This window comes from Hirsutella rhossiliensis, assembly GCF_020360975.1.
Source record: "Hirsutella rhossiliensis strain HR02 chromosome Unknown scaffold00011, whole genome shotgun sequence".
In the NCBI taxonomy this organism is placed as follows: domain Eukaryota; kingdom Fungi; phylum Ascomycota; class Sordariomycetes; order Hypocreales; family Ophiocordycipitaceae; genus Hirsutella; species Hirsutella rhossiliensis.
In genome coordinates, this window is record NW_025408677.1 from 1,426,212 (window position 1) to 1,453,367 (window position 27,156).

At 53.3% G+C, this 27,156-nt stretch overlaps 4 protein-coding genes across 4 annotated transcripts; 1 reads left to right on the forward strand and 3 right to left on the reverse strand.

The window, feature by feature from the left end:
* Positions 1-3,244: 3,244 nt before the first annotated feature.
* On the reverse strand, positions 3,245-3,556 carry HRG_08933 (uncharacterized protein; the record flags this gene model as incomplete). Its single annotated transcript, XM_044867404.1, has 1 exon — positions 3,245-3,556. One exon carries the CDS (start codon positions 3,554-3,556, stop codon positions 3,245-3,247), a length of 312 nt encoding a protein of 103 aa, XP_044717425.1.
* Positions 3,557-12,035: 8,479 nt separating this feature from the next.
* Positions 12,036-17,407, reverse strand: HRG_08934 (ATP-dependent DNA helicase PIF1; the record flags this gene model as incomplete). The annotated part of the gene is made up of 17 exons (XM_044867405.1): positions 12,036-12,496; positions 12,549-12,805; positions 12,962-13,064; positions 13,175-13,459; positions 13,507-14,057; positions 14,123-14,220; positions 14,415-14,579; positions 14,669-14,914; positions 15,046-15,183; positions 15,266-15,350; positions 15,458-15,790; positions 15,852-16,077; positions 16,154-16,758; positions 16,805-16,956; positions 17,010-17,063; positions 17,172-17,224; positions 17,287-17,407. The coding sequence occupies 17 exons, from the start codon at positions 17,405-17,407 to the stop codon at positions 12,036-12,038; spliced, it is 3,933 nt and encodes a 1,310-aa protein (XP_044717426.1).
* A 310-nt stretch (positions 17,408-17,717) lies between these two features.
* Positions 17,718-22,745, reverse strand: HRG_08935 (PIF1-like helicase domain-containing protein; the record flags this gene model as incomplete). The annotated part of the gene is made up of 14 exons (XM_044867406.1): positions 17,718-18,017; positions 18,065-18,110; positions 18,165-18,542; positions 18,608-19,044; positions 19,252-19,526; positions 19,609-20,014; positions 20,092-20,152; positions 20,213-20,729; positions 20,795-20,996; positions 21,040-21,081; positions 21,128-21,265; positions 21,352-21,436; positions 21,544-21,917; positions 22,365-22,745. The coding sequence occupies 14 exons, from the start codon at positions 22,743-22,745 to the stop codon at positions 17,718-17,720; spliced, it is 3,642 nt and encodes a 1,213-aa protein (XP_044717427.1).
* A 3,060-nt stretch (positions 22,746-25,805) lies between these two features.
* On the forward strand, positions 25,806-27,131 carry HRG_08936 (uncharacterized protein; the record flags this gene model as incomplete). The annotated part of the gene is made up of 4 exons (XM_044867407.1): positions 25,806-26,182; positions 26,240-26,393; positions 26,512-26,733; positions 26,841-27,131. The coding sequence occupies 4 exons, from the start codon at positions 25,806-25,808 to the stop codon at positions 27,129-27,131; spliced, it is 1,044 nt and encodes a 347-aa protein (XP_044717428.1).
* Between the last annotated feature and the right edge of the window lie 25 nt (positions 27,132-27,156).

A 27,156-nucleotide genomic window follows, 5' to 3' on the forward strand; every position in this document is an offset into this window, starting at 1 on the left:
TGGCGGATCAACGAAACGAGTTCGGCTCCCTCGGGACCGAGTTCGGGTCTAGTTCTGGGCGGTCTTGATCGGGCGTCTGCTGTATCCCTCGGTCTTCTGGGGTCTGTAGGGCACTCGTGGCCCTCAGAACTAATGGTCTAGTAGGCTTAGGTTCGGGACTAAAGTTCTGAGGGGGCAGGTTGCCGGCGGCCGTAGGGTCTAGAGAGTCGGTCGCGAAGCCTAGCCTTTCCGGAGGGATCAGGGTCACCGTGCGTTCCTCGGCTTCCCGACCTTTACGGTAGGGAGCTCCGCTGTCTTCCTGGAGAGGGCATCGGCGACTACGTTCAGTCGACCGGGGCGGTAGAGGAAACGGATGTCGAACTGGGCGAGAAAGTCGGACCATCTGATCTGTCGTACCGAGAGCAGGCGCTTCGTAGAGAAATGGACTAAGGCTTCGTGATCGGTGATCACATCGAACTTCTGGCCTAAGAGCTCTGGGTAGAAGTGCTCTAGACTCTGTACGACGGCGAGGAGCTCGATCTTGGATTGGGTAGGCTCGCTCGGCCGGGGTCATGGTCTTAGAGAAGAATCCAACGGGCTTCCAGGTCTGATCAGGCTGTTCCTGCCATAGAACACCAGCTGTGGCATTCCGGGAGGCATCGGTCTCCAGTCGGGTCGGCAGTTCTGGTCTAAAGAAGGCGAGGACCGGGGCTTCGATAGCCAGGCGCTTGAGTTGATCAAATGCTTCGCGTTGCTCCGGGCCCATCACAAAGGCAACATCCTTCTTAAGCAACCGGTTCAAGGGTTCTGCCACTCCGGAGGCGTGGTAGCAGAAAACACGGATGAAGTTGCATAGGCCAACGAATGATCGGATCGCGGTGCGGTCTCGGAGGTCTTCAAACTTCCAGTCTTGTATCGATCGAACTTTCCGAGGGTCGACACTAAGGCCCACACCGGCTTCAAGCAGAACGCCGAGGTAGTCAACCTTGGTCACGTTAAATCTAGACTTCTTGATGTCTCCTGGAGGTTGGCCTGATGGAGTCGCCAGATCACTTCTTGACAGTCTTTCCAGTGGTCTTCTTCTTTATCCGAGTAGATCAGGACGTCATCTGCGTAGGCGCTGGCGCACCGGTCGAGGAGATCGTGAAGCTGCGCGTTGATAAACTGCTGGAACCAGGCGGGACCTACCTTCAGACCGAACGGGAGGACTTTCCAGCGGAAAGTTCCGAAACGGGTGCGAAAGGCGGTCAAATACTCGGAGTCAGGGTCCATGCGGAGACGGTGGAAGGCCTGGATCACATCGATCTTCGTGAAGCGTTGAGCTTCACGGCAACCGAAAGCAGTACCTTCGAGGGACGGAGCGGGCGTGATGCGACTTTTAAGATGATCGTTCATCCAACGGTAGTCGATGCAGAAGCGGCGGGCGGTCGTGTTCGGTTTCGGAGCGAAGAGGACGGATGCGGCGTGCGGACTCGGATCGGGCTCGATGAAGTCTATCTCCGGAGGTGATCGACAGTCTCTTTCTCTAGAGGCAGATACTTAACGGGCGTGCGGTACGATGGGGTCCTGTCGGCGAAAGAGGCTTCTCAAGCTCTAGGACTACATCGTGACCGGGTCGGCTCGAAGGTAGGGTGTGGGCCTCTTTCTTCGAGAAGAATCCTCTAGATGGGTGAGCTGGGGCGGTAGACGACTACGGACACAAGCAACATGCTCAGGGTCTTCTCCTGAGGGAACGGAATGCTTTGTCCCTGGTAGGTCTTCTGATCCGGGAGACTTTAGCAACGGTTCGAGCACTAGGGACGGTCTGGTCAAGGCCGGAGCTTGGCTCGAGCTGGACTGGATCCCGGGCATCAACGGTTCGAGTTCGTTCCACTGTTCGAATCTCTCGTGAGACTCTACTTGGCAGACCAGGGCGTTAATCAGGGCTTGATCTTCGGAGGCTTGGACCGAGGCGACGGAGACGAAGTCGGTAGCAGGGGCGGTCGTGAGCTGAAAACGGACAGACTTCTTGGCAGACGGAGACTTGGACTGAAACGACGGAGACGGAGTCGGTAACGGGTCGGGACAGAGGCCGGAGGAGCTTGATCAGAGCGGCGCCAGTTCTTGTGGAGGATCCGGTAGCGTTTCTCCTCTTTCTCGAGCAGGCGGTTCCGCCTCTCAGCGTCGGCCTGGATCTTAGGGTCGATCCGACCCGAGAGCGGGGCTTGACGAGAGCTGGATCGTCGGGGAGAACTTGGCGAGGCAGGAAGATCATCTGGCCAGATGATCTGTCGGGCGGCGCAGTCAAGCAGGAGGCGCTTCTCCGCATCCAGAAAAGACCGATAAAGATATCATGGCCACACTCAGCTATATCAAATGTCTCGTTTGCGAACGAACGGCCATCGATGACGAAAGTGGCGACCAGCTGTTTCTGGATATAGCCGGCTGGCTTTCCACGGAAGTCTTGGAGGAATCCGACTCGGAGCTCCTTAATCTGGGCTCCGAGTCTTTGGGCGGCGGACTGGGCGAAGGTTGGGCTAACCAGCAAACGGGTTTCGGCTCCGGTATCACAGAGGGAGCGGGCAGGTAAGCTCACACCATCCACTTGGACTTGACTTGGCAGAGTGAATGACTTGCTAGACCTACTCGCTATCTGTGACACCTTAGGGACCATCAAGGAGTCTTGTGATGGTCCTATTCGTTTCCGAATCTTGATCAGAGTCGTTGGCAGGGACAGGGACGGAGGCGACACGGGAGACAGCATGGGTGCGGTCGGGACAGTCGCGAGAGAGGTGCCCTGTTTTTCCACAAATAAAGCAGGTGCCATTATCCCAATGGACCCTTTTCTCATCGTCGGTCAAGGCTCTGCCAGCATCACGCGAGGTGATAGGGTCGAGCCGGTCTTGTTCGGAGTCTTGGCGGTAGTCGGAGCAGTCTTAGTCGGCGCGCGGCGAGATCGGTCGGAAGAGCGGGAGTCCTGTGTCTGCCTCATACTCCTCTTCTGGCAGTGGACAGCGTCCTTAATGAACCCACAGAAAACCTCGTAGGTCACGGACTCGTCACGGGTCTTGGTCAAGAGGCTGTTATCTAGGTTGGCCGGGATGTGCTGCCACAGGTATGCTTCATCTGGTCCTCGGGCACACGACCGGTCGCAGTTAAGTAGTCAAATTCCGCAAGGAAGTCCACAATGTCGGTCTTCCCATTCACGGTAAACTGGAGGCGTTGCAGGCGGTCAAGAGCCTCGGAAAGCTCATTCGGATTGCCATAGGCGGACTCGAGGGTTTGATCATCTCTGCCACTCCAGAGAAGGGTCGAGTGTCAGAGGAGAAGCGGGTTTCAAGTGCTCGGCGGGCTTTTCCTCGAGCAGGTTATACAGACAGACCATCCGGCTGTTCTCAGTCCGGAAGGTTCGCACGTCTTCGTCAAATTTGTTCTTTATGCTCAGGATGAAGGAATGGAACTCGTCCTTCTTTCCTGAGAACGTCGCGGAGGCCTTGATGCGCGATTTGGCGGCGTCGCTGTACTCGGGTTCTTGCCCTCTGGGAAGGGGCAAAAACAGGCCAGGCAGCTTTGCCTGTTGGTCGGAAGGCCGGGCCATTTGGGCCGGCAAAAGCAGTCGAGGGCTCCCGGTGCTGTCGATTTGATTCAACAGACGGAGAGCGTTCATTTAGACGGGCCGTTAAGGCCGCAATCTGTTCCTCATCTCGCGGATGAGAGCGTCTTGGGGCTCGGGGCAGCCATGGCTACTATTTCGGATTCAGTGGCTTGGCCAGCAAGCCGGGTGGAACGGCGAGGCTGATCAGAGGGCAGGGCTTCCTCGGATATCATAGTCGCGAGGTGATAGGTGTCGGAAATGATACCACGCGGAATCACGGTCAGATGCCTGCACGAGCAGGGACGGTCGGAGGTCAGACGGGACGAATCCCTTGGTCGGAACGGTTGGTCGGACGGCTACACACACGCGTAGTCTTGGTCGGAACGGACGTGATCTCAGCCTTGAGGATCACTTGGTCGGTGGTCGGAGTCTTGGTCGGAACGGTCAGAACGGATGCGCTGGATTTACGTCAGGCGCGTGTGACGTGAAAGCTCGGTGCCTATTTGCTTAATCGCTGGCAAGCGATCTTATTGAGCTTTGAGTAGTGTTACGGCCAGGCACATACGAGCCTTGACGGCTATAAAGATGTATTGGCACTATGAACAAAGACTCAAAGCTAAGGAGCAAGAAAGGAAGACTAGACTACACGACCGAGCGGGCCCTTATATAGACACGAGGTCGCGCGTGGGCACGTGATGCTGCTTGGGCACGTGACACTGGTGAGGTTCTGCGCTGGCGGCTCTACGCCGGCGCCCAGGGTCGTGACACCGGGTCGGGTAAGAAGAAAAGGGTATAAGGCAGCAGCGACTAATAAGGGGGAACTCTTAGACGTAAAGGAAGGAAAAGTAGGAACGAAAAGGGCTAAGATAAAGGAGGCGAGTTTTAGATTAAATATAAATAATAGTAGGAAAACTAGCGGACGAAACGAAAAATATTAGTATTAGTATTAGTAAGGGGAGGTAGGAAGATAAGGCGGTAGCGACTAATAAGGAGGGAGGGACGAAAAGAGTTAGCGATTAATTATAAAAGATCTTATATCGAAAATTAGTAAAAAGTTAGCTAATAGGAAAAGGCTCGCCGGTTAGGGCTCGCGTAAAGAGCCTTAAGGAACGAATAAGAGGAAGGCTCGCTAGCCGCGGCTCGCGTAAAGAAGCCTTTCGGAATAAAAGTTAGCGATAAGAGGATAGGAGAAGATTTAGCGATAAGAGAGAGAGAGAGTTAGCGATAAGAGATAGAAGATAAGAAAAGTAAGAGGAAGATAGGAAGAAGAGTAAGGTCGAGATATAAGATACGGCGAGAGAAGTAAAGTATTATTATAAGTAAAACCGAGATAAAGCGTCGGGGAGGTAAGCTAGGCCGCTAAAAAGAGGTTTTATTTTATAAAGGCGTAAAGGGTATAGAGAGATAGTAGGGTTAAAGAGAGATATAAGTAGGTAATATATATCTAAGTAAGTAGAAGGCTTAGAAGATTTATAGGTACTATAAATTATAGATATAAATAAAATAAAGAGTATATTAAAGAAGTTTTAACTTAATTATCCTTATAAAAAGGGGAAGAAAAAGAGAAAGGAATATCCTATTTAAGCCTTTCGCACTTAAGTTTAAGGATAATAAAATATATTTCTTATTATATTATATTATTTCGTTTATTACTTTAAAGAATATTCTTAGGCGGACGTTAAGCATAAAGCGGTTAGGAAGAGATAAACGCGGGAGGTCTAATAGAGCTAGAGGCGGTTATACTTAGTTAATCGAATAGTTAGTATCTATCTCTAACTTTATAAGGTCTTCTAGGGATAGAAAGGAAAAAGTATCGGACTTAGCGGAGTCTTAATATTATAAGCGGTAATTATAGTAGAAGTTTTAAGAGAAAGTCGCGGTCTCTTAGTTAGGGTTTAATAGGGATTAGGCAATAACTAACTTAATATTAGTATTAGTATATCTATTAACTAAGTAAAGTAGAAAATAATACCCTTACTTAACTTAGTTAAAGGATCTATTTACTTAACTTAGTTTACTTAAAGAAATAGCTATACTTTACTTAGTTAGTTAATATTACTTAACTTTAAGAGCTAATTTACTTAAGTAATCTCTATATCTTATCCGCCTATAACCTTAGGACGAGGGGAAAAAAAGTACTCCTTAAGTATAACTACGATTATATACTAGATCGAAGTAAGTACTTTTAGCATTTAATAGCTACTACGATATTAGAGCTAAGGCGATTCTACTTATCCGTAATAACCTTTTTAGTCTAAGAGAAAACCCGCTTATATTTAGCACTTATTACTAGATAAGTAAATAAGTCGAAAGCTATTTACGATAGAACTAAGTAGTCTACTATATAATAGATCTACTATTATAAGGGATCTTTAACTTCTAAATTAGCCTTATTATTCCTAGCTATAAACTTATTAAGCTTAGAAGTTAGTCTCGCTCTTTTCCTTCTTCCTTTAGTAAACGCTATAAGCTTAGCTAGTATCTATTAGCGTTTATAAGCTTCTTAGAGTAGGTTAAGGGCGACGAGATTATTACTAGCCTTATTAGCGATAACTTCTCTTAGGGCTAGCGACGAAGCCTCCTTATAGTCTATAGCGTCCGCTTCTATATATACGTCTTTATATTCTACGAAAACTTCTTAAACTATACTCTTTGCCTTATTAATCTACTACTTATTATAACTCTACTTAAGTTCGAAGTAAGTAAACTTATTTACTAGATATAATATAATAGCGTATTAATAAGCTAGGGTAGTATCGGTAAGGCTAAAGTACTCTTCTAGCTTAATATAAGTAGTATCGATTATATAGGAATAATATATTAAAACTATATTAGGATAGTTATCGGTAAATCTTCTAGCCTCTTAGAGCTTTTTAAAGAGGATATTAAATAATTTAATTGTTTTATAAAGGGAGCTATATAATCCTTCTAGGCTAGCTTTATTAGCTCGGCCCTCTATACGTTTTATTAGATCTTTAAAAGGCTTTAAGATATTAAGAAAATAGTATAAGTTAATCTAATCTTATAGGGTTAGTATATCTTATAAAATATCGTACCCTACGCTACTATAGTAATAGTTAAGGAAGAATAGATTAATTATATAATAGAGCTTAACTGCCCTTTAAATTATTATATATATAGAGTTCTAGCGGATTCCGCCGTTAACTAAGACTTTAGTATAGAGTAGTTTAATACTGCCTTCCTCGTAAGCCTATAAAATATACCGTTTTAGCTACTCCCGCCTTTAGTTACTTTTATTTACCTAAATATAGAAATTATAAAGTTTACTAATAAAGCTATACTTTCTCTAGATTTTAAAACGCTCCTATTAATAGACTATTAATCTAGTACTTATAAGGTAGGGGCAGTATAAGAAAGGATAAAGATATATAATCTAGCTAGAAAGAAGCGGCTATAGGGCCCTATTTATACTATAGTTAGAGGGACCCTTAGGTAACTTATATAGGCACTAAACTAGCCCTATATATAAGGTCTTTATAGGTCCCCGATATATAGCCTTATAATAATCCTTTAGGTAGCCCTCCCTTAATCCTTTAGGTAACCTATTAATAGCGGTGCTTATACTAGCCGATAGTATTATATTACTAGTAACCTAATATATTGCTAGTAAAATAATATATCCTATATATCCTATATAACCCTTATTATTTAACTATCGTTACTAAAATATCGTTACCTTAAAAACCCTATATCCTAAACTATAACTTTAAGTACTTTAATACTTTAATTATATTACTCCTAAGTCGATTTCGATAATCTATAATAGTTATTTTTGCCCTAGAGAAGAGTCTTTTAGGCTTAGTAAATATTACGGGAATTAATAGTATATCTATAGCTATTTTACTTAGGTATAGGTAGTTCTTTTACTATATTTCCTCTAGCTACTATATAAGGGCGCTTATAAACCTATAAACCTATTTAGACTTATAATATCGCTCGTACTCGTCTATAATATATACTAGTTATAGGTGCTTATTTCTTTAATTTAAGAACTTATTTATAGTTATTAACGGAACCTTAGATAAAGAAGGCGGCTCTATAGGTTTATAATTATCTATTAGTAAGATAAAGATATATAAACTATATTAATAATACCTCTATTAAGGGTACCCTTATTTTACTAGTAGTTAAGTAGTATTTACTATATTTAATATTATCCTACTATATCTCTATTAGCTTCTTTAACGAGTTAGCCTACTCCTTTTAGTTTTTATATATATAGTGCTATTTATATAAAGGGTAAAGTATAATCGTAGCGATATAGGTAGGCGATTCGTTAGTAAGATAATAGTACTTATCTATCTTCGCCTAGCCTAAGTTATATATTAGTACTATAATTAGATCGTCGATATATACCTCTTTTCCTACTTTAAATTACGCTAATATAAAGTCTATAGCTAAGAGGATATTATTAAGAGTTATAAACGACGACTTAAGGGCCTTTATTATTATTTTAAGCTTCTTTAAGAAAGACTTAATCTTCTTAAGGATAACCTACTCCCTAGGAGAGAGCTCGTCTCTAGTATAATCTACTTCTACCTATTTATTAAAATATCCCTCGACTACGCCTTTAAGATATAAAGCCGCTTATAGTATAGTATACTACGAACTTTACCTTATATCGTTATCTCGCGTAAGCTTATAATTATAGCTAATAGCTAGAAACTTTTAGTAACGCTAAATACTATTTTAGACGAAAACTATAAAGTTATAGAGCTTACTAAGGGGACCCTTTTTCCGCTATGCCTTAATCTCTTTTAGTATTATATTATACGTATTACGTTCGTCGTCTTAAAGCTTCTTATTATCGGTAATAAAGAGGAAAGCTTTAGCGGTAAGGTTAATAATATAACCTTAGTAGCGGAGTTAGTAAGATTTAGGATTATATTAGATATTATATCGACGTAGAAGGCCTATAAATATTAAGGCTAGTTAGAAGAAATAGTACGCTATACTTACTAAGGGAAAGAGATCTTATTATTATATCGTTATTGCCTATATTATCTATTATAAAATATCTAAGGTTAAAAGTAAACCCTTAGTTATTAACTACTTTTAAAATTACTATCGTAAGGTAATATCTATTATACTTACTATCGATGTCTTTTAAAGCTAAGATATAGTATTCTAACTAACTATCTTCTATAACGTAATAAGTAACTACGCCTAAGATAGCTAAAGAGTTAAGGGAAGTCTATAGGTCGTAGCTAATATAGATTTTTAACTTTACTAACTAAATACGCTACTTAACCTTCTCCCTTTAACCTTCGTACTACTATATAATCTATTTCTTAATAGTCTTATATATATCTAGAAGCTAAGTATCGATATCGGCGATAAGGTAAGCTAAGAATGCTTAGAATTCTAGGTATTTTATAAGCCTAAGTAGGAGAGAATAAGATATAATAAACCTTACGTATAAAGCTTTAAGCTAGTCTAGATCGATTAAGTCTCTAGATTAATCGTTAAGCTAATAGCGTTTTTAAGGATATTCTTTAGCTATAATATAAGCTAGCTTAAGAATAGTTTATATATTCGTAACTTTAGCTATTTATAGCGCGCCTTTTAAGAGGCCGTAACCGTTAAGAGGAGGATCCGTAAGGTGCTTAGCTAAGGCCGTAGTTCTACTAAAATAGTAATACGTTTTATTATAGTATTTATAGCGCTATTCTTCTTTTCCGGTCCGCTAATTATAGTATTTTATCTCTATATCCTCGTCTAGTATATAAGAAAAGACCTATAATATTCTTAGCGTAGCCGAAGGGGTTATAGAGGCTATACGAGTTCGCGACGATTAGCATTAAGTAGTTTAGGTCTTATCTAGATTATATAACTATAAGCTAGAAATCTCTAAGTATTCGTCTAATATTAACGAATCCTATCGCGGCGATATTTAAATAATAGGCAGGTATTATTAAGGCATCGAGATTGCTTATAAGTCCTAGGGTAGGAGAAGCAGGGTTAAGGAGGAAAATAGTATATAGACGGCGAGCCGCTACCCTATAGGTCTGGATTTATATATATATTTACGCGTTTCCGTGCGCTAATAGGAAACTTTTATAGCCTAGAGGTCCGCTAAACAAAAAATAATGTATCGAACATACTTATATTTACGCGTTTTCTTTTACGCGTTATTATATTAGCGCGAATTACGGGAACGGAAAGGCGAATAGCTACTAAATAATATAAATAATATAAGTAATATATTGCTAGTATAGATAGCCTTATATTATATAGTTATAATATAACGGCGAGCATATTATATTAGTATAATATAGGAAATCACGTATTATATAGTATATACTATAGTATACTACTTTATTGTTATATTATTAGCAATACTATATATCGCCGGCTCGAAATAACTGCCCTAAGGCGCCGTCTTTATCGTAACGTTAGAAAACCTCCTTTATAAGGTGGTGCCGCTAGTCGCGTTGGTTGGTATAACGATTCTATCTCGGCTGCCCACGAAGCTGACTCTCACAAGAGCAGTCAGTCTTAAGGAGAAGGACCACACGAGTGCCCACCAACTCCCCCCGCCAACTATGTCCAGGGCCCTCGCCTGCTCTAATAGCCACTACTATCTATACTGCCCATTTAATCATTATAATCGGCTATGACGGACGGCACGGCCAGCTCTTTAACCAGCTACTCGCCAAATATTTGCTATATCAGCCGTGTATATGGCTGTTATATTGTCGGCCGCCGGCGAATGCATTGTTAAAGCTCCTGGCCTACCGTTGAAAGCATAATAACGATGCTTTAGCCTTCTACGCGAATTCGGGCAGCAGTTGCTTCGATAGGTGATAGCGTGATATAAGACAGAAATGCTAGAATCAATTATATGTAGAATTAGCTATAGAGGTGTTAGTAGGTCTCAATGCATGCATGCATAGATAATAGAGGTAACTAGTGTGTTATAATCGTCTATAAGGATTGTCTATCGAAAAGGGGGAGGAGGCCACGATGCTAGTTATATGGCCTCAGCCGTCCTCAGCAGCACACGTGACTGTGTACGTAAGCTAGCTAGATGAGTACAATAGACTAATACATTCCCATAGGAGGCTTATTTGTTAACTTTACGCGCGCCTTCGATGTACCTACGATGTACCTACATACCGTGGGTCCGTAACCCTTGCTCCTCCCGCACAGCCCAAGGGATACAGCGCCAAACAGCGACATACGGCGCCACACAGGTCACCACGCCCCGGGGCCCTAGGACGCTACTCAGGGCCATACAGCGCCATACAGCGACCCACGGCGCCACACAGCCACGCCCTGCGCCATATAGCGCCATACAGCGACATACAGCGCCATACAGCGACCCACGGCGCCATACAGCGACATACAGCGCCATACAGCGACCCACGGCGCCACACAGCCACGCCCTGCCACGCAGTGCCATATAGCGCCATACAGCGACAGACAGCGCCATACAGCGACAGACAGCGCCATACAGCGACAGACAGCGCCATACGGCGACAGACAGAGACAAGACAGGACCATTCAGGGCATAGGGACACTGGCGATGGTGGTCGGCAACCAAATTTTCAGTGACATACTTATGTAACGGCGGGATAATGAGTACAAATGTGCTAGTGCCTTGAGGAACGAAAGGACTTCATTAGCGCGCGGGGAAAAAAGGCCCCAGACTGCTTCACCCCCACATCCTCCGCCTCTGATTGGCTGATTTATTTCCTCTTTCGGAATAAAAGATCCCGTGTGATTGGTCGCCGACCCTTCCGTCCCTCCCTCATCATTGGTCGCTGCCGCCTTCTCTTGCCCCTCTCATGCCTTGCCCTGTTTCCCCGTTTATACTCCTGTTTACCCTTGCCAATGCCAATGCCAACCTTTTTCCTTTCGTCCGCCGGTTTTCTTATTGTGTCTAAAACTTGCGTCTTTTGTCTTTGCCCTTTTCGTTCATGCCTTTCTAGCGGGTTCTTCCTTCAAGTCTAAAAGTCGCCCTCGTTGATCGCTGCTGCCCAGTGCCCTTGTCTTCTTGCCCGCCGGCGCGCTCCTCCGTCTTCTCCCCCTCGTCACCTCACCCTGACAACTCTCCTTGACTCTTCAGCGTCGCCATCCGACCGACGCAAAGCTTCCTCGACAGTCCTCTCGCTTAGCACCTCCAGCCTGGCCTGCGCGGCGGTCATCTCTTCGGGGACTCGGTTGCCCACCAAGTCTCTCTCCCGCACCTTGGACACGAGCGTGATGCCGTCTAGCGTTCGACAGCGCGATAGCTGCACATATAAGCTGTACGGGTCGCATTGCGAGGGCACGGCCCTTCCATCGACTTTCGTCGTCCGTGTCCCCCGCAGCTCCAGGGCCACGCGCTCTAGCGTTCTGCCCTGCACCTTGTAGTCCGTGCAGGCGAAGGCTGCTGCGCACGGCAATCCCTTCCGGCTGACGTCGTTCTGCTGCCACGGCCGCTTTCGTTGGCAGTGTATCCTGACGCTCATCGGCGTTAACAAGATCGTGCCCGGCGGCATCCCGACGAAGTGGAGGTCCTTTGTCGTCGCCGATTCCAGTAATATCCCGCCGGCGGCCCGAAGTGGATCGTCATGTCGGACGAGATTCGATGCCCTGGGGACGCCTTGTCGACAATGACCTCCACCGCCGAGTAGCCGGCGCCGTTCACCAGCTTCAGCCCCTGATGGGTGTTGTGGTTCACGACGACCGGCATCCCGGCCACGAACATGAAGACGGCCGGCACGGGGATCGCGCTATCGTCGCCTTGATTGAGTACCATGATCGCTTCTTCCTCGGTCGGCAGGCCCTCCTTCCACTTGTGCTCGGAGATGAAGATGCGCATCGTCGACCGCTGCTGGACCCGGAACGCCAAGCTTGCCTCCATGTTTAGGTTCCACCGATTCCTGTTCAGCGGCGTCACCACGGTGATGCCAGTCTCCCAAGGATCCGCCTGCCCTCGCGGTAGCACCTGAGTTGAGGAGGTCCAGATCCGTGCGGTCCTGCACACCCTGCCGGATCCGCTTCAGCAGCCCCTGCAATTCCGGATCACCGGCGGCGCGCATTTGCTCGTTCAACATGACGACCGTCGTGAATCTCTTCCACAGCGCGTGCGCTTTGTCGTGCTGGTGCCGCTGCTCGGCCTTGAACGAGTTGTCTACGTCCCACGAGATGGCCGCGCTCGGCAGGACGATCGACCTCTCTTGGACCGGCCGGAACTGCTGAAAGTCTCCGCAGAAGAGGACGATGGGGATCCCCGAAATCTTTCTGCGATCCGCGAAGCCGACAGAGTCGCTCGTTTATGGCGTGCAGCGTCCGCGCTCCGAGCATGCTCACCTCGTCGATGACAAGCACGTCCTTCTCCTGCCAGTCCATCCGAGACTGGCCGTGGATGAACCGCTCCGCCCGTTTTGTCAGCCGCACCCCGTCAAGGTCCTTGGCTGTGTTCGCGCCGCCCCCCCTTGGTCTTTAGTGAACCCGCAGGCGGAGTGGATCGTGATGCCGTTGATCTGCGCCGCGGCAGTCCCTGACGTCGCCGTGATCAGCAGACGATTCGAAAGGCTCTTCCCACTGAACAGCTCGACGAGTGCCCCAATGATCCGCGACTTGCCGGTGCCCCCCTCGCCGCCGACGAACTGGCAGAGCTGGCCGGCATCGCCCTATTCGTTTGTCGCATCAAATCGAGCTGGCGGCATATTATTAGGAAAGCGATCGACTGCCTCTTGTTCAGCGTTAGCCGTGTTGACAACTCCTTGCCCGCCGCGAAGAAGGAGGTCGATGGGCCAAGCTGGACGCGCATTCCCGCTTCTGCGTCGCTAGCCGTCTCGTCGGAGTCGGCTGTCGTCATTTCGACGTCGTCCTCCCCGAAGCCGGTCATCACCCTCCGCAACGCAGCTCGGCGATCGCTTTCCCGGACTGCGACTGTGGTTTGTACGCCTTGGATCATTCTCTCCTTTCCCTCGACGCACTTATCTGCTGCGACTTGATAGCCTTGACCTGATCCTGCGGCGGTAGTGCGGCCCCGGAAAATACCCGCCCTGGCATGCTTATGCACCTCAACCCTTGTTCGGGAATCGCGATGGCCTCGAGCTCGGCCGTTGAGCAGAGCGCCGATTGCTGGAATCGACAGAGCTGCCGCATCATTGCCATGAGCTCCGGCGACTTGGCCGTCACCTGATTCGTGCCCACTGCGCCTCGGACGACGTCGATCAGGCGCGTTGCGTCTCCGATGTTGTTGGACCGATACGTCGCTGCAAATTCTGCGCCCGCCTCGCCTGTCTCGCCCTCCTCGACGTGGGCGACCGTGGAATCGCCATCGCCGGATGAGGCCGCCCATTGCTTGGCGTCGCGCTTTGCGTCTTCGGCTGATCGTCGAAGCAGCTGCACGTTGTCGACGAGACATGATATTCTCGGGGCCAGCGCCTCTCGCGCCCGCTCCCAGATGCTATTGATCTCACCTGTTTCTTCGCACAGAAAGGACTCCCACGGCACAAATAGCGCAAGATGCTGCACGGCTGCCCTTTAAGGGGAGGGGAGGTTAGCCACTCTGATGATGCCTGCCGGCAGGGCGGTTGCTATACACACCTCCGGTGGCACGACTCCTCGTCGTCGTTGTGGCCGAAGTCCTTGCTCAGGTAGCCATCGAGGCAGACGGTAGCATGCTTGCCCGGCCGCCTGAGCACCTGGACCCAGCGTCTCCTGGCGCCCATCCATCCTCGAAGGGCACCTCCCCAGGCCGCACAGCTCTCATCCTTACTGGTGCGTTTTAGTCTAACGACCGATATGTAGTCGTATAAGCATAGCCCTCGCAGGAGCTCTCCCGGTGCTGGTACGCCTCAACGTGGGAGATCCTCAGGCCTGCTTCTTCGACAACGACCGACTCATCCAGAGTATCATCTATGGCCGCCGCGCCACTTGCTCGTCGGAGATACGGCCACCGTCGAAAGACTTCCCAGTACAGCAGAGATGTGTTCAGGTACGCCCAGGCGCTGCTGTTGGTGAACTCGGCCGGATATCCAAGAAGATGAGCGACGACCTCGACCTGAGATAGCGGACGCTCCGTGAACACACGATTCGCCACCCTCATCAAGAACTGTCGCGTCCTGTTCCCTTGGCGGCGTCATCGCCAACAGCACCTCCACCGTCGTCCTGTCCTCCGTTGGCCGTGCCGTCACCCGTTGAGGCGGCCAGGAGATCGGCCGCGGCCGCCACACGCTTCCACACCGGGTCCTCCACCTTCGTCGCGTAGTTCGTGACATAATACATAAGGGCCATGGTCTTGCGCTGCGTCGCAATGAAGGAAATGTCGTGGTTGTGCCGGAGCCCAACAGCGATAGCCTTGTTCCATCGATTGACCATGCTGTGAGTCCTCCGGATCTGCAACACCCCGTCTGCCGTGATGGCGGTCTTGTCGACCAACCTCCATGGAGACTTAAACCGGCATAGATTCCTTTCCGCGCTCCTTTGCCCAAGGAATACTTGACACAGGTCGGGCTATGCGTGTGAACCTGTGTAGCGCCGGCACAGAAGTTGGCCTCCTCGTCAAATGCGGCCGAAAACTGCTCGGTGTTGTCCAGCAGGGAGGAAATATCGGACGTCACAGATCGCTCCGCTTGCACGGCGCAGAACCCTTCCTGATCCAGATCCTATCTTGCACGTCAGCCTGGCCCCGTTTGTCCATCGGACGAGCAATTCAGGTTCTCAGTGACACGTCTTAGCTATTCTTACCTCGGAGAAGACACTATCGACGTATCGTATGATTCGCTCGCGATACGCCGCCTGATCCTCCCCGTGGATGTCGGCAAGCATCGAGCTGAGATGCGCGTTTCCGTGCAACCAGAGCAAGCCGTGAACATGAAGCGCCCTCGTTCGTTGGTCTCCACAGCGCCATAGTACTTGCCGATGCGCCCGAATACCGACTCTTCTCCGACCTTCACGTAATGATCGAAGAACAGCTTCATCTCCCGGTGGAAGAATACGGCGGCGCTCATCGGATCGGACATGGCCAGCCTTGTCCGCTTGTACGCACTCCCAAGGCCTTCTAGGAACTCCTCGGCCGCGCCGGGATCGCGTGTCCGATATGCCGCCAGTCGCAGCTTCACCGGGTTCGTAATGTCGTTTGGGTTGATGGTGAACCAGATGGCCGGAACGCCGTAGCCAACGATGAGCGACTGGATTTTCCGCCGCATATTGAGCCGAACCTCTCGACATGGGTTGCCGGTGGCCGTACAGCGAGAGGCTCCTGAGAAGCTCCTTCACGCCCTCATCGGTCGTCTTGCCCGAGCTCTCCAACTCGACCCTCGCCGCCGCTAACCTTTGCGCGGTCATCGAGCGGGCAACGCGCTCGACCTTGCCGAAGTCCTTCCTCGCCACACTCAGCATGCTGACGCGGCGGTTCCTCGACCGCACCCCCATGTTGAAGACGAGAAATGCAAATATGTGGTGCAACGCAAACCGGCCACCATGGCGCCGGAGCACGATGTCGGCCCAAATCCGGAGGTTCAAGCTTCGGGAGGATACGATGTCTCCCGCTGCCGCCCCTGCCTCAGCAGCTCTACCGGTGCCTCGCAAGTTGGTAAGGGCCTTCCCGCCTCGGCTATGGCCTCTTCGGCCAGCCTTGGTCCCCAACGCCAAATGGGAACAGGGTCGGGAACGTTCTGGCGAAGAAGGACGTCTCAAAGGAGTCGGCAAACTCATCCCCGCGAGACTCGAATGTATGGCTCACTGCCATCGTCGCCACGCCCTCGACCCCACCGAGGATCCGACCCACGTTCTCGCCCGCGCGGCCGTCGTCGGCACCTGCGCCAACAGCGTCACAGGCAAACCGCAGCTTCTCGACATCCGCCACGTCTGGCGGTCCGTCCAGCCCAAACATGCCGGAAGACGTCACCTCGTTGATTGGTCGAACGTTCTGATCGGGGCTAGCACCAACTCCATCACGACCCGCGCCTTCTTCGTTGGGCCCGTGCCCTTCAGCCTCGCCTCCCGTTTCCTGCCTTTGGTTGAGCAGAGCGAAGAGTTCCTCGATCTCCACCGACCCCTCGTCGTCCATGGCGCGCTCCGTGGGCGGCACAACGTGCGCCGTCCGCGTTTTCTCCCATGCGGACGGCTCGTTCCGCTCCATGCGATCATACACCAAGGCCGGCACCCCGTCTATCGGGTCTCCCAACTCTCCATCTCCGCCACGTCGATCTCGATCTCGGCGTAGTGGGGTTGCTCCTCTTCAGCCAAACAAGAGCCCTCTCGACGACCCGCCGCCTCACCGACAAGAGACTCGACAGGTCGCTCGGTGCCGGCTTCTCCACGCCCTGCCACGAAACGTGGATCTCGTCCAGTGCTTGCAAAAGGGGGTGCGGGAGCACCTTGGTCGCCAGCTCCTGCACGTTGTTGGGAAACACTGTGATGTGGCCCTGACGTGCCTCGGATCCCTCACGGCCTGCCTCTGCCCGCCCGGAATGCTATATCTCGTGACAAACCCATAGCAGGAGTTGAGCGAGACGAGCTTCTCTTCGACCAGCGTGAGTCCCTTGAGCTCGTCAGGAACATGTGCTCACAGCCAAGGCGAGTGTGAAGATGGACCGCCGGCGACAGACTCCCGCGCGCCAGGCATCGGGCACACTCCGCACACACCGACACGGGCTCGCCTTCGGGAAAGCAGCTCCGGCATGAAAATGGTGAGCGGCCGCCCTCTGGCACGCAGCTTGACAGCCATTGATCCCATCTGATCTCCCTCAGCTCTTTTCTCGTACGCTTGCGGTAGCACATCATGCAGGTCCGTATCGGCAACGTGCTCGCATCGTGGAACGCCTGATAAAAATCCCGCACCGTCGACACCTTCCTGTCGTGCGGTATTGGCTCACCGGACCCCATGGTCGTCCTAATTCAGCCGGAGGCTGACTCTACATCAATCCATAAGTTTCCCGAATAATGAGGGTTTGCCTTGAGGAACGAAAGGCCTTCTAATAACGTGCCCCGCAGACCCCGCCCTCTCCCCCCAAAAGTTCTCCGCCCCTTGATTGGTCCCTTGTGATTGGTCCCTCCTTGCCTCCCTCCTCGTTGGTCGCTGCCCTTCCCCCGGCTTCTGTTGCCTTTTCGCGTGCCTTATCCCACCACTAGGCGCCTCCCACCCTGTCTGCCGCCTGCCGACTCTTCCCGCCTGCCGAACTCTTCATCGCGTCACCTAGCGCGGCCGCCTTGACTCTTCAGCATCACCGTCCAGCCAGCGCAACGCCTCCTCAACGGTCCTCTCGCTCAGTACCTCGAGCCTGGCCTGTGCGGCAGTCATCTCCTCGGGGACCCGGTTGCCCACCAAGTCTCTGTCCCGCACCTTGGACACGAGCATGATGCCGTCTAGAGTTCGGCAGCGCGATAGCTGCACGTACAGGCCGTACGGGTCGCACTGCGAGGGCACCACCGTTCCATCCATCTTCGTCGTCCGTGTCCCTCGCAGCTCGAGGGCCACGCGCTCCAGCGTTTTGCCCTGCACCTTGTAGTCCGTGCACGCGAACGCTGCTGCGCACGGCAAACCCTTTCGGCTGACGTCGTTGCGTTGCCACGGCCTTTTTCGCTGGCACTGTATCTTAACGGTCATGGGTGTCAACAAGATCGTGCCCGGCGGCATCCCGACGAAGTGGAGATATCTCGTCGTCTCCGATTCGAGAATGATCCCGCCGGCGGCCCGAAGTGGATCGTCATATCGGCCGAGATCCGATGCCCCGGGTACGCCTTGTCGACAATGACCTCCACCGCCGAGTAGCTCGCGCCGTTCACTAGCTTCAGCCCCTGGTGGGTGTTGTGGTTCACGACGATGGGCATCCCGGCCACGAACATGAAGACGGCCGGCACCGGGATCGCGCTATCGTCGCCCTGGTTGAGTATCATGATCGCCTCTTCCTCCGTCGGCAGCTCCTCCTTCCACTTGTGCTCGGAGATGAAAATGCGCATCGTCGACCGCTGCTGGACCCGGAACGCCAGGCTCGCCTCCATGTTCAGGTTCCACCGATTCCTATTGAGCGGCGTCACCACGGTGATGCCCGTCTCCCAAGGGATCCGCCTTCCTCCCGGTAGCACCTTGAGTTGAGGAGGTTTAGATCCGTCCGATCCTGCACGCCTAGACGGATCCGCTTCAGCAGCCTCTGCAGCTCCGGGTCGCCGGCGGCGCGCATCTGCTCGTCCAGCATGACGACCGTCGTGAACCTCTTCCACAGTGCGTGCGCTTTGTCGTGCTGGTGACGCTGCTCGGCCTTGAACGAGTTGTCTACGTCCCACGAGATGGCCGCGCTAGGCAGGACGATCGACCTCTCTTGGACCGGCCGGAACTGCTGAAAATCTCCGCAGAAGAGGACGATGGGGATCCCCCCGAAATCTTGCCGCGATCCGCGAAGCCGGCGAAGCCGCTCGTTCACGGCGTGCAGCGTCCGCGCCCCGAGCATGCTCACCTCGTCGATGACGAGCACATCCTTCTCCTGCCAATCCATTCGAGACTGGCCGTGGATGAACCGCTCCGCCTGTTTCGGCAGCCGCACCCGTCAAGGTCTTTGACCATGTTCGCGCCCCGCCCTTGGTCTTTAGTGAACCCGCAGGCGGAGTGGATCGTGATGCCGTTGATCCGCGCCGCCGCAGTCCCCGACGTCGCCGTGATCAGCAGACGATTCGAAAGGCTCTTTTACTGAACAGCTCGACGAGTGCCTCGATGATTCGCGACTTGCCGGTACCGCCCTCGCCACCGACGAACTGGCGCAGCTGGCAGGCATCGCCCCGTCGGTCTGCTGCATCAAATCGAGCTGGCGGCATATTATCAGAAAAGCGATGGACTGCCTCTTGTTCAGCGTCAGCCGTGTTGCCAACACCTTGCCCGCCGCGAGGAAGGAGGTTGATGGGCCAAACTGAACGTCCATTCCCGCCCCTGCGTCGATAGCGGTCTCGTCGGAGTCGGCCATCGTCATTTCGACCTCGTCCTCCCCGAAACCGGTCATCACCCTTCGCAACGCTGCGCGGCGATCGCTTTCCCAGGCGGCGGGCGTGCTTTGTATCCCTTGGATCATCCTCTCCCTCTCCTTCGAGGCACTTACCTGCTGCGACTTGATAGCCTTGACCTGATCCTGCGGCGGTAGTGCGGCCCCGGAAAATACCCGCCCTGGCATGCTTAACCGCCTCTCCTCGTTCGATCAGCGCCGTGGCCTCGAGCTCGGCCGTCGAGCGCAGCGCCGATTGCTGAAACCGACAGAGCTGCTGTATCATTGCCATGAGCTCCGGCGACTTGGCCGTCACCTGATTCGCTCCCACTGCACCTCGGACGACGTCGATGAGCCGCGTTGCGTCTCCGATGCTGTTGGGCTGATATGTCGCTGCAGACTCCGCGCCCGCCTCGCCTGCTCCACCCTCCTCGACGTGTGCGACCGTCGGGTCGCCATCGCCGGACGAGGCTGCCCATTGCTTGGCGTCGCGTTTTGCGTCTTCGGCGGATCGTCGAAGCAGCTGCACGTTGTCGACGAGACATGATATTCTCGGGGCCATAGCGTCTCGAGCCCGCGCCCAGATGCTGTTGATCTCACCTGTTCCTTCGCCCAGGAAGGACTCCACGGCACGAACAGCGCAAGATGCTGCACGGCTGCCCTTCAGGGGTGGGTTAGCCTCTCCGATAATGCCCGCTGACAGAGCAGTTGCCATACACACCTCCGGTAGCACGACTCGTCATCGTAGGTGAAGTCCTTGCTCAGGTAGCCGTCGAGGCAGACGGTAGCGTGCTTGCCCGGCCGCCTGAGCACCTGAACCCAGCGTCGTCCCGGCGCCCATCCATCCTCGAAAGACATCTCCCTGCCGCCCAGCTCGTCGTTGCCGATGCGTTTCAGTCTGACGATCGATATGTAGTCATACAGGCATAGGCCTTTCAGCAGCTCTCCCCGGTGCTGGTACGCCTCGACGTGGGAGACTCTCAGGCCTTCTTCTTCGACGACGACCGACTCATCCAAGGTGTCATCCATAGCCGCAGCGCCACTGGCTTCTCGGAGATGCCGCCATCGCCGAAAGACTTCCCAGTACAGCAGAGAACAGTTCAGGTACGCCCACGCGCTGCTGTCGGTGAACTCGGCCGGATATCCGAGAAGGTGAGCGACGACCTCGACCTGTGATAGCGGACGCTCCGTGAACACGCGGTTCGCCACTCTCATCAGGAACTGTCGCGTCCTGTTCCCTTGACAGGGTCATCGGTGGCAGCGTCTCCGCCACCGTCCCGCCCTCCGTTGGCCGTGCCATCACCTGTTGAGGCGGCCAGGAGCTCGGCCGCGGCCGCCACACGCTTCCACACCGGGTCCTCCACCTTGGTCGCGTAGTTCGTGACATAATAGATGAGGGCCATTGTCTTGCGCTGCGTCGCAATGAAGGAAATATCATGGTTGTGCCGGAGCCCGACAGCAATAGCCTCGTTCCATCGATTGACCATGCTGTGTGTCCTCCGGATCTGCAGCACCCCGTCTGCCGTGAGGGCGGTCTTGTCGACTAACCTCCATGGCGCCTTGAACCGGCAGAGGTCCCCTTCCGCCCTCCTTTGCCCAAGGAATACTTCACACAGGTCGGGCTATGCGTGTGCACCTGCGTCGCGCCGGCACAGAAGTTGGCCTCCTCGATAAACGCGGCCGAGAACTGCGCGGCGTTGTCCAGCAGCGAACCAATACCGCCTGTCACAGATCGCTCCGCTTGCACGGCGCAAAAACTTTCCTGGTCCAGATCCTGCCTTGCACGTCAACCCGGCCCCACTTGGCCATCAGAAGAGTACTTCAGGCTCCCGGTGGCACATCTTAGGTAGGCATTCTTACCTCTGAGAAGACGCTATCGATGTATCGGACGATTCGCTCGCGATACGCCGCCTGATCCTCCCCGTGGATGTCGGCAAGCATCGAGCTGAGATGCGCGTTCCCGTGCAGCCAGAGCAAGCCGTGAACATGAAGCGCCCTCGTTCGTTCGTCTCCACGGCGCCATAGTACTTGCCGATGCGCCCGAATACCGACTCTTCACCGACCTTCACGTAATGATCGAAGAACAGCTTCATCTCGCGGTGGAAGAACACGGCCGAGCTCATGGGATCCGATATCGCCAGCCGTGCCCGCTTATACGCATCCCCAAGGCCTTCTAAGAACTCCTCGGCCGCGTCGGGATCGCGTGTGCGGTATGCCGCCAGTCGCAGCTTCACCGGGTTCGTAATGTCGTTCGGGTTGATGGTGAACCAGATGGCCGGCACGCCATATCCGACGATGAGCGACTGGATTTTCCGCCGCATATTGAGACGGACCTCTCTCGAAATGGGCTGCCGGTGGCCGTAAAGCGAGAGGCTCCTGAGAAGCTCCTTCACGTCACCATCGGTCGTCTTACCCGAGCTCTCCAACTAGACCCTCGCCGCCGCTAGCCTTTCTGTGGTCATCGAACGCACGATGCGCTCTACCTTGCGGAAGTTCTTCCTCCCACACTCAACATGCTGACCCGGCGGTTCCTCGACCGCACCCCATGTTGAAGACGAGAAATGCGAAGATGTGGTGCAGTGCAAATCGACCACCATGGCGCCGGAGCACGATCTCGGCCCACGCCTGAAGGTTCAAGCTTCGAGACGATACGGGTCTCCGCGGCCGCCTCTGCCTCGACAGCCCTGCCTCGCAAGTTGGCCGTGACCTTCCCGCGTCGACCATGGTCTCTTCAACCAGCCTTGGTCCCCAACGCCAAATGGGAACAGGGTCGGGAACGTCCTGGCAAAGAAGGACGCCTCAAAGGAATCGGTAAACTCACCCCGCGAAACCCGGATGTATGGCTCACAACCACCGTCGCCACGCCCCCGAACCCCCCCGGCTAGGGACCCGACCCACGCTCTCGGGCCCGCACGGCCGTCGTCGGCACCTTCACCAACAGCGTCACAGGCAAACTGCAGCTTCTCCACGTCCGCGACGTCTGGCGGTCCGTCGAGCGCGAACATGCCAGAAGACGTCACCTCGTTGATCGCTGGAACGTTCTGGTCGGGGCAGGCGTCACTTCCATCGCGAACCGCGCCTTCTCCGTTGGGCCCGTGACCTTCACCCTGGCCGCCGGCTTCTTGTCCTTGGTTGAGCAGGGCGAAGAGCTCCTCGATCTCCACCGGCCCCTCCTCGTCCACGGCGCGTTCCGTGGGCGGCACAACGTGCGCCGTCCGCGCTTTCTCCCACCCAGACGGCTCGTTCCGCTCCATACGATCGCACACCGACGACGGTACCCCGTGTATCGAGTTTCCCAGCTCTCCATCTCCGCCGCGTCGATCTCGATCTCGGCGTAGTGGGGTTGTTCCGCTTCAGCCAGACAAGGGCCCTCGACCACCCGCCGCCTCACCGACAAGAGACTCGACAGGTCGCTCGGTGCCGGCTTCTCCGCGCCCTGCCACGAGATGTGGATCTCGTCCAGTGCTTGCAAAGGGGGTGCGGGAGCACTTTGGTGGCCAGCTCCTGCACATTGTTCGGAAACACCGTGATGTGGCCCTGACATGCCTCGGATACTTCACGCTCTGCCTCTGCCCGCCCGGAATGCTATATCTCGTGACAAACCCGTAACATGAGTTCAGCGAGATGAGCTTCTCTTCGACCGGCGTCAGTCCCTTGAGCTCATCGGGGAACATGTGCTCGCAGCCAAGGCGACTGTGAAGGTGGATCGCCGGCGACAGGCTCCTGCGCGCCAGGCATCGGCCACACTCGGCGCACACCGACACGGACTCGCCCTCAGGAAAGCAACTCCGGCATGAAAATGGTGAGCGGCCGCCCTTTGGTACGCAACTTGACAGCCAATGATCCCATGTAATCTCCCTCAACTCTCCTCTCGTACACTTGCGGTAGCACACCATGCAGGTCCGTATCGGCAACGTGCTCGCATCGTGGAACGCCTGATAGAAGTCTCGCACCGTCGACACCTTCCTCTCGAGCGGTATTGGCGTGCACCACGTCTGATCGTTAGACAATCTCTCCTTCAAGGCAAAGTCTTCCTCCAAAAAGCGCAGCACACTCGCCAGGTCTTCGGCCTGCAGCTCCCGTCTCCTATGCCTTCCGATTCCACTTCGGACCTGTTTTATCGGGCGCCCATCCCGGCTAGGAAGACGGGCTCTCTTCTCCCGCCTCCGGGACTGCCTCTGTCCGCGCAGCGAGCCGTCCGCTGCCTCTGCTGCGCCATCGTCCACACCCACCTGTGCCCTTGGCCGCCGAACCGGTCCCCGACGGAGCTTGGGCAAACCCCATGCAATCGATGCTGCAAATTGCGCCGTTCGTCTTAGGTCTTGGAAAGTCGTATCCTTGGGCTGGATAGGTCGGAGCGTCGGTCCCTTTTCGAACGAACACCCGGGACACCGCCGGTCGCCGCCTTATCTCCCTGCCCGTCACCTTCAGGACCCCTCTCCTGGGGCAAAAACGGCCGATGAAGGGGCGGACTGTCAGAGCCCACTGCCCCCTGGTCTCCACGTTCTGTAGGCAACACGAACCTCGGAAGCGGACTCGGTGACTGACGTTGCGCGGAATTTCCGCTGCTGACCAAATTACGGACTTCCGTGCTCTGCTTGACCGCAAACCGCCTCGCGGCGGTCTTCTCGGCAGTGACTTTGCGATCGCCTCTGCATGCTTTCTCCATGCGGTTTCTTCGACCGCAGACTGCTTAGGCTGAATCAGCCGGAACGTTAATGCTTCATTCGCCACTGATCTGTATCTCCCGAACCGCCCCAACCTTGTCTCCCGTGCTCCGTGCCCTTCTCGGGAGTTGCCCCTGTATCATCTCCGCACCCCGAAACAGGCACTCCCCCGTTCCTACCCTCTTCTCCATCCTCGACTGACAACGAACAGGCTCCACGGTGAGCGGCCGCCTCGCCTAGCTTCCCTGCAGGACTATCCGCCATGCTACTGCCTCCTCAACGTCGACTAGCGTGGATTGGCAACAGGCTAGAAAGTTTTGGCTCCGGAGCACTTCCACTTGGATAATCTCGCTTCTTGGCGTACACTATTTCTTTCCGAGTGGGAAGCTTCCTAACGATCACTACTCTCATGGCCGTGGCATTTCTTCCCTATAAAATGCTTCCCTATGGTACCGAGGCGATGCAATACTACTACCCCTTTGTAATCCCCATTTACCCTCCCTATGTGCGTCCACCGTCCCGACCTCGGCTGATCTCCACGTGCGACCTGCTACCCCAGCTTTGCCAAAGGCGGCCCTTCCATCGCCGTGCTCTCTTTGCGCACTCCAGCGAATCCTGGCTACTGCCGACCTCCGGCACATGGGGTGGCCGCGCCAACCGCCCGCCGCACACTTCCAACCATACTCTCGGCCCTTCCAACGCCTTCCCACCCACCTTGCGCATCAGTTGCTCCATCAATATCTGCCACTCCACCTCGTCGAGCAACAGCCAAAAGGCTGCCGGCGATAACATGTCCACGGTGTCCTCGGGCAACCGGACTACCCGGCTAGATTTGCTCCCTCGCCACCACCAACGTCGCATCAACGGCCTTCATGCTAAAGCGACAGCCAGGATCCCCCTGCCTGTCCTCTTGTAGTCGCTAGCCACCGGAGTCTCGACTTGCAAACCCTCTTGAGAGTTCTCGTGACCAACTCGCATCCTCCTCCTCAGGTCGTCCCCTATATCCGACTTCACCGTGTCCCAATAGTGGACTCGACACGGTCGGCACCCGCCTCGCTCAGCCGCACGCAATGCCCATCCAACTACCGACGACCGTCAAAAAGGGACCCCTGCAATACTACCATAACCTCTTTCTTTCCTTCACTCTCATTCGTTATTGTCGCCTTTGCTATCTACTCCATGCAACGATGACACCGAAGGGTACTGCTGGACTTTCTTTCTCCGCAGACTTACCCACACTAACCTTACTGTTCGCCGACCTCCAACTTCTCGCGACATAGCCATCACCCCTACTCAACTTCCAACCCCGGCTCCTACTTCACTCACGACCATAGAACCAGATGGTCGAGACTGTTCAAGAACCTCGCCAGCTCATTCCCGCATACCCCCGCTTCTGATCTATCATCTAGGTAGCATTCTCTGACTCTTAAGTCTCCCCGACCCTAGCCGCGAGCCCTCTTTCGAGCAGCAAGAAAACCTGCTTTATAGGATGCCCACCTCCACTCTGCGTAACCCCTCATTTACACTTCCACGGTGACTACATCTGCCATGTTCTCACGATGTCGGCCTCCCAGCTCAACGTCGATACCTCGTCCTCCCGCGGCAACCTCTTGACAGCCAGAAAATGCTGGCGCCGACATGTCCATGATGGCCTTTGTCCAGCCCGGCTGCCCGGCTAGGTTCGCCTACCAGAATGAGCATCGTGTCAAAGGACTCAACGCAGAAACCCTAGCGAGGGTCTTCCTTCCCACGCCCTCATGGCTGTCGACTCCGGAGTATGCAGCAATCCGGTCAGATACTGGCAATCCATCGACCTGCATCTTCTTCAGCCTTAATATTTCCATATACAACCAACAGATAATCTCCTCGGAATGGACCGAGCAATGGTTCTTCATGGTCGGCCGTGTTCATCCCTTTGCCCTGACGTGGGAAATCGAGCGACGTGATGGCTTGGAGTCGGACGATGATAACATCACAGAATACACCGTCCCCGCGCTTATAGTCCGCGATCACAGCTACCAACCGTGAGTCTATGCTCCAAATCTCTCTGTCGCCACTGCCCTCCCTGACGATATCCATAGAATTGTCACTCGCACCCTCAGCTCGGTGGATACTTTCCCAACGATACAACCCATTGTCTCCTTCATGGGACCTGTCATCGGCTCCGGCCGCGACCTCCTGCATGGAAACTCGGCTGCGGCCCTTGACGACACCCAGCTGAGCTGCTGCGGCTTTGTCCAGCTCTCCACCTTTATTTGTCCTGGGATTCCCGGCAAACCCCTTCAAGGGCTTTCACCCTTCCAAGTTTTCGTCATCTTCCCATTCACGCTAATCCTTGGACCTCCTATGCAAGAAGATGACCGAGAGGCGCGACAGCCAGTTCCAGTCGAACGCTCTCTTCACCTGTACGGGCAAAATCGCCGGCTTACTGGATCACCAGATCATGAAACATGCCCCGGCTTTCGACCAAGACTATATCTTCATCGTCGTCCCCGACACGTGGACTTTCCACGACAAGGCCATGTCCGACCAGGCTTCTGCAACACAACTACTGCCGACGACACCCAAGAGCGCGGTCGGCAATCCTCGGACTATAGCGTTGCGTTGGCCAGGTTTACCTCTACGAAGAAACCCAAGGCCGCCCAAAGCCCCGCCTCCCCACGCCGCATGCTTCTGGCCCAGTCGATCCTTATGCTGGCATCAAGTCGGTCAATGCCCGATCCCTACCAAACCCCAACCAAGAGACCGCGACTTTCTCCCGAAACTTCCACCATAATCACCGACTGTGACGGTCAAGACTCCCCCAAATCCGATACCTCCTCCTTTCTGTCCCCGGAAGACCCCGCAGAGTCAGAGACGGACACCGAACAGGTCAATCACCAAGACACATCCGCCTCTGGCTCTATCAGACCTCCCGCGTCGATATCTTCCCGACCACTGCGCGCCCGACGTCCGCCCAAGAATATTCTCTAAACTTTAAAGCATCAAACGAAACAAT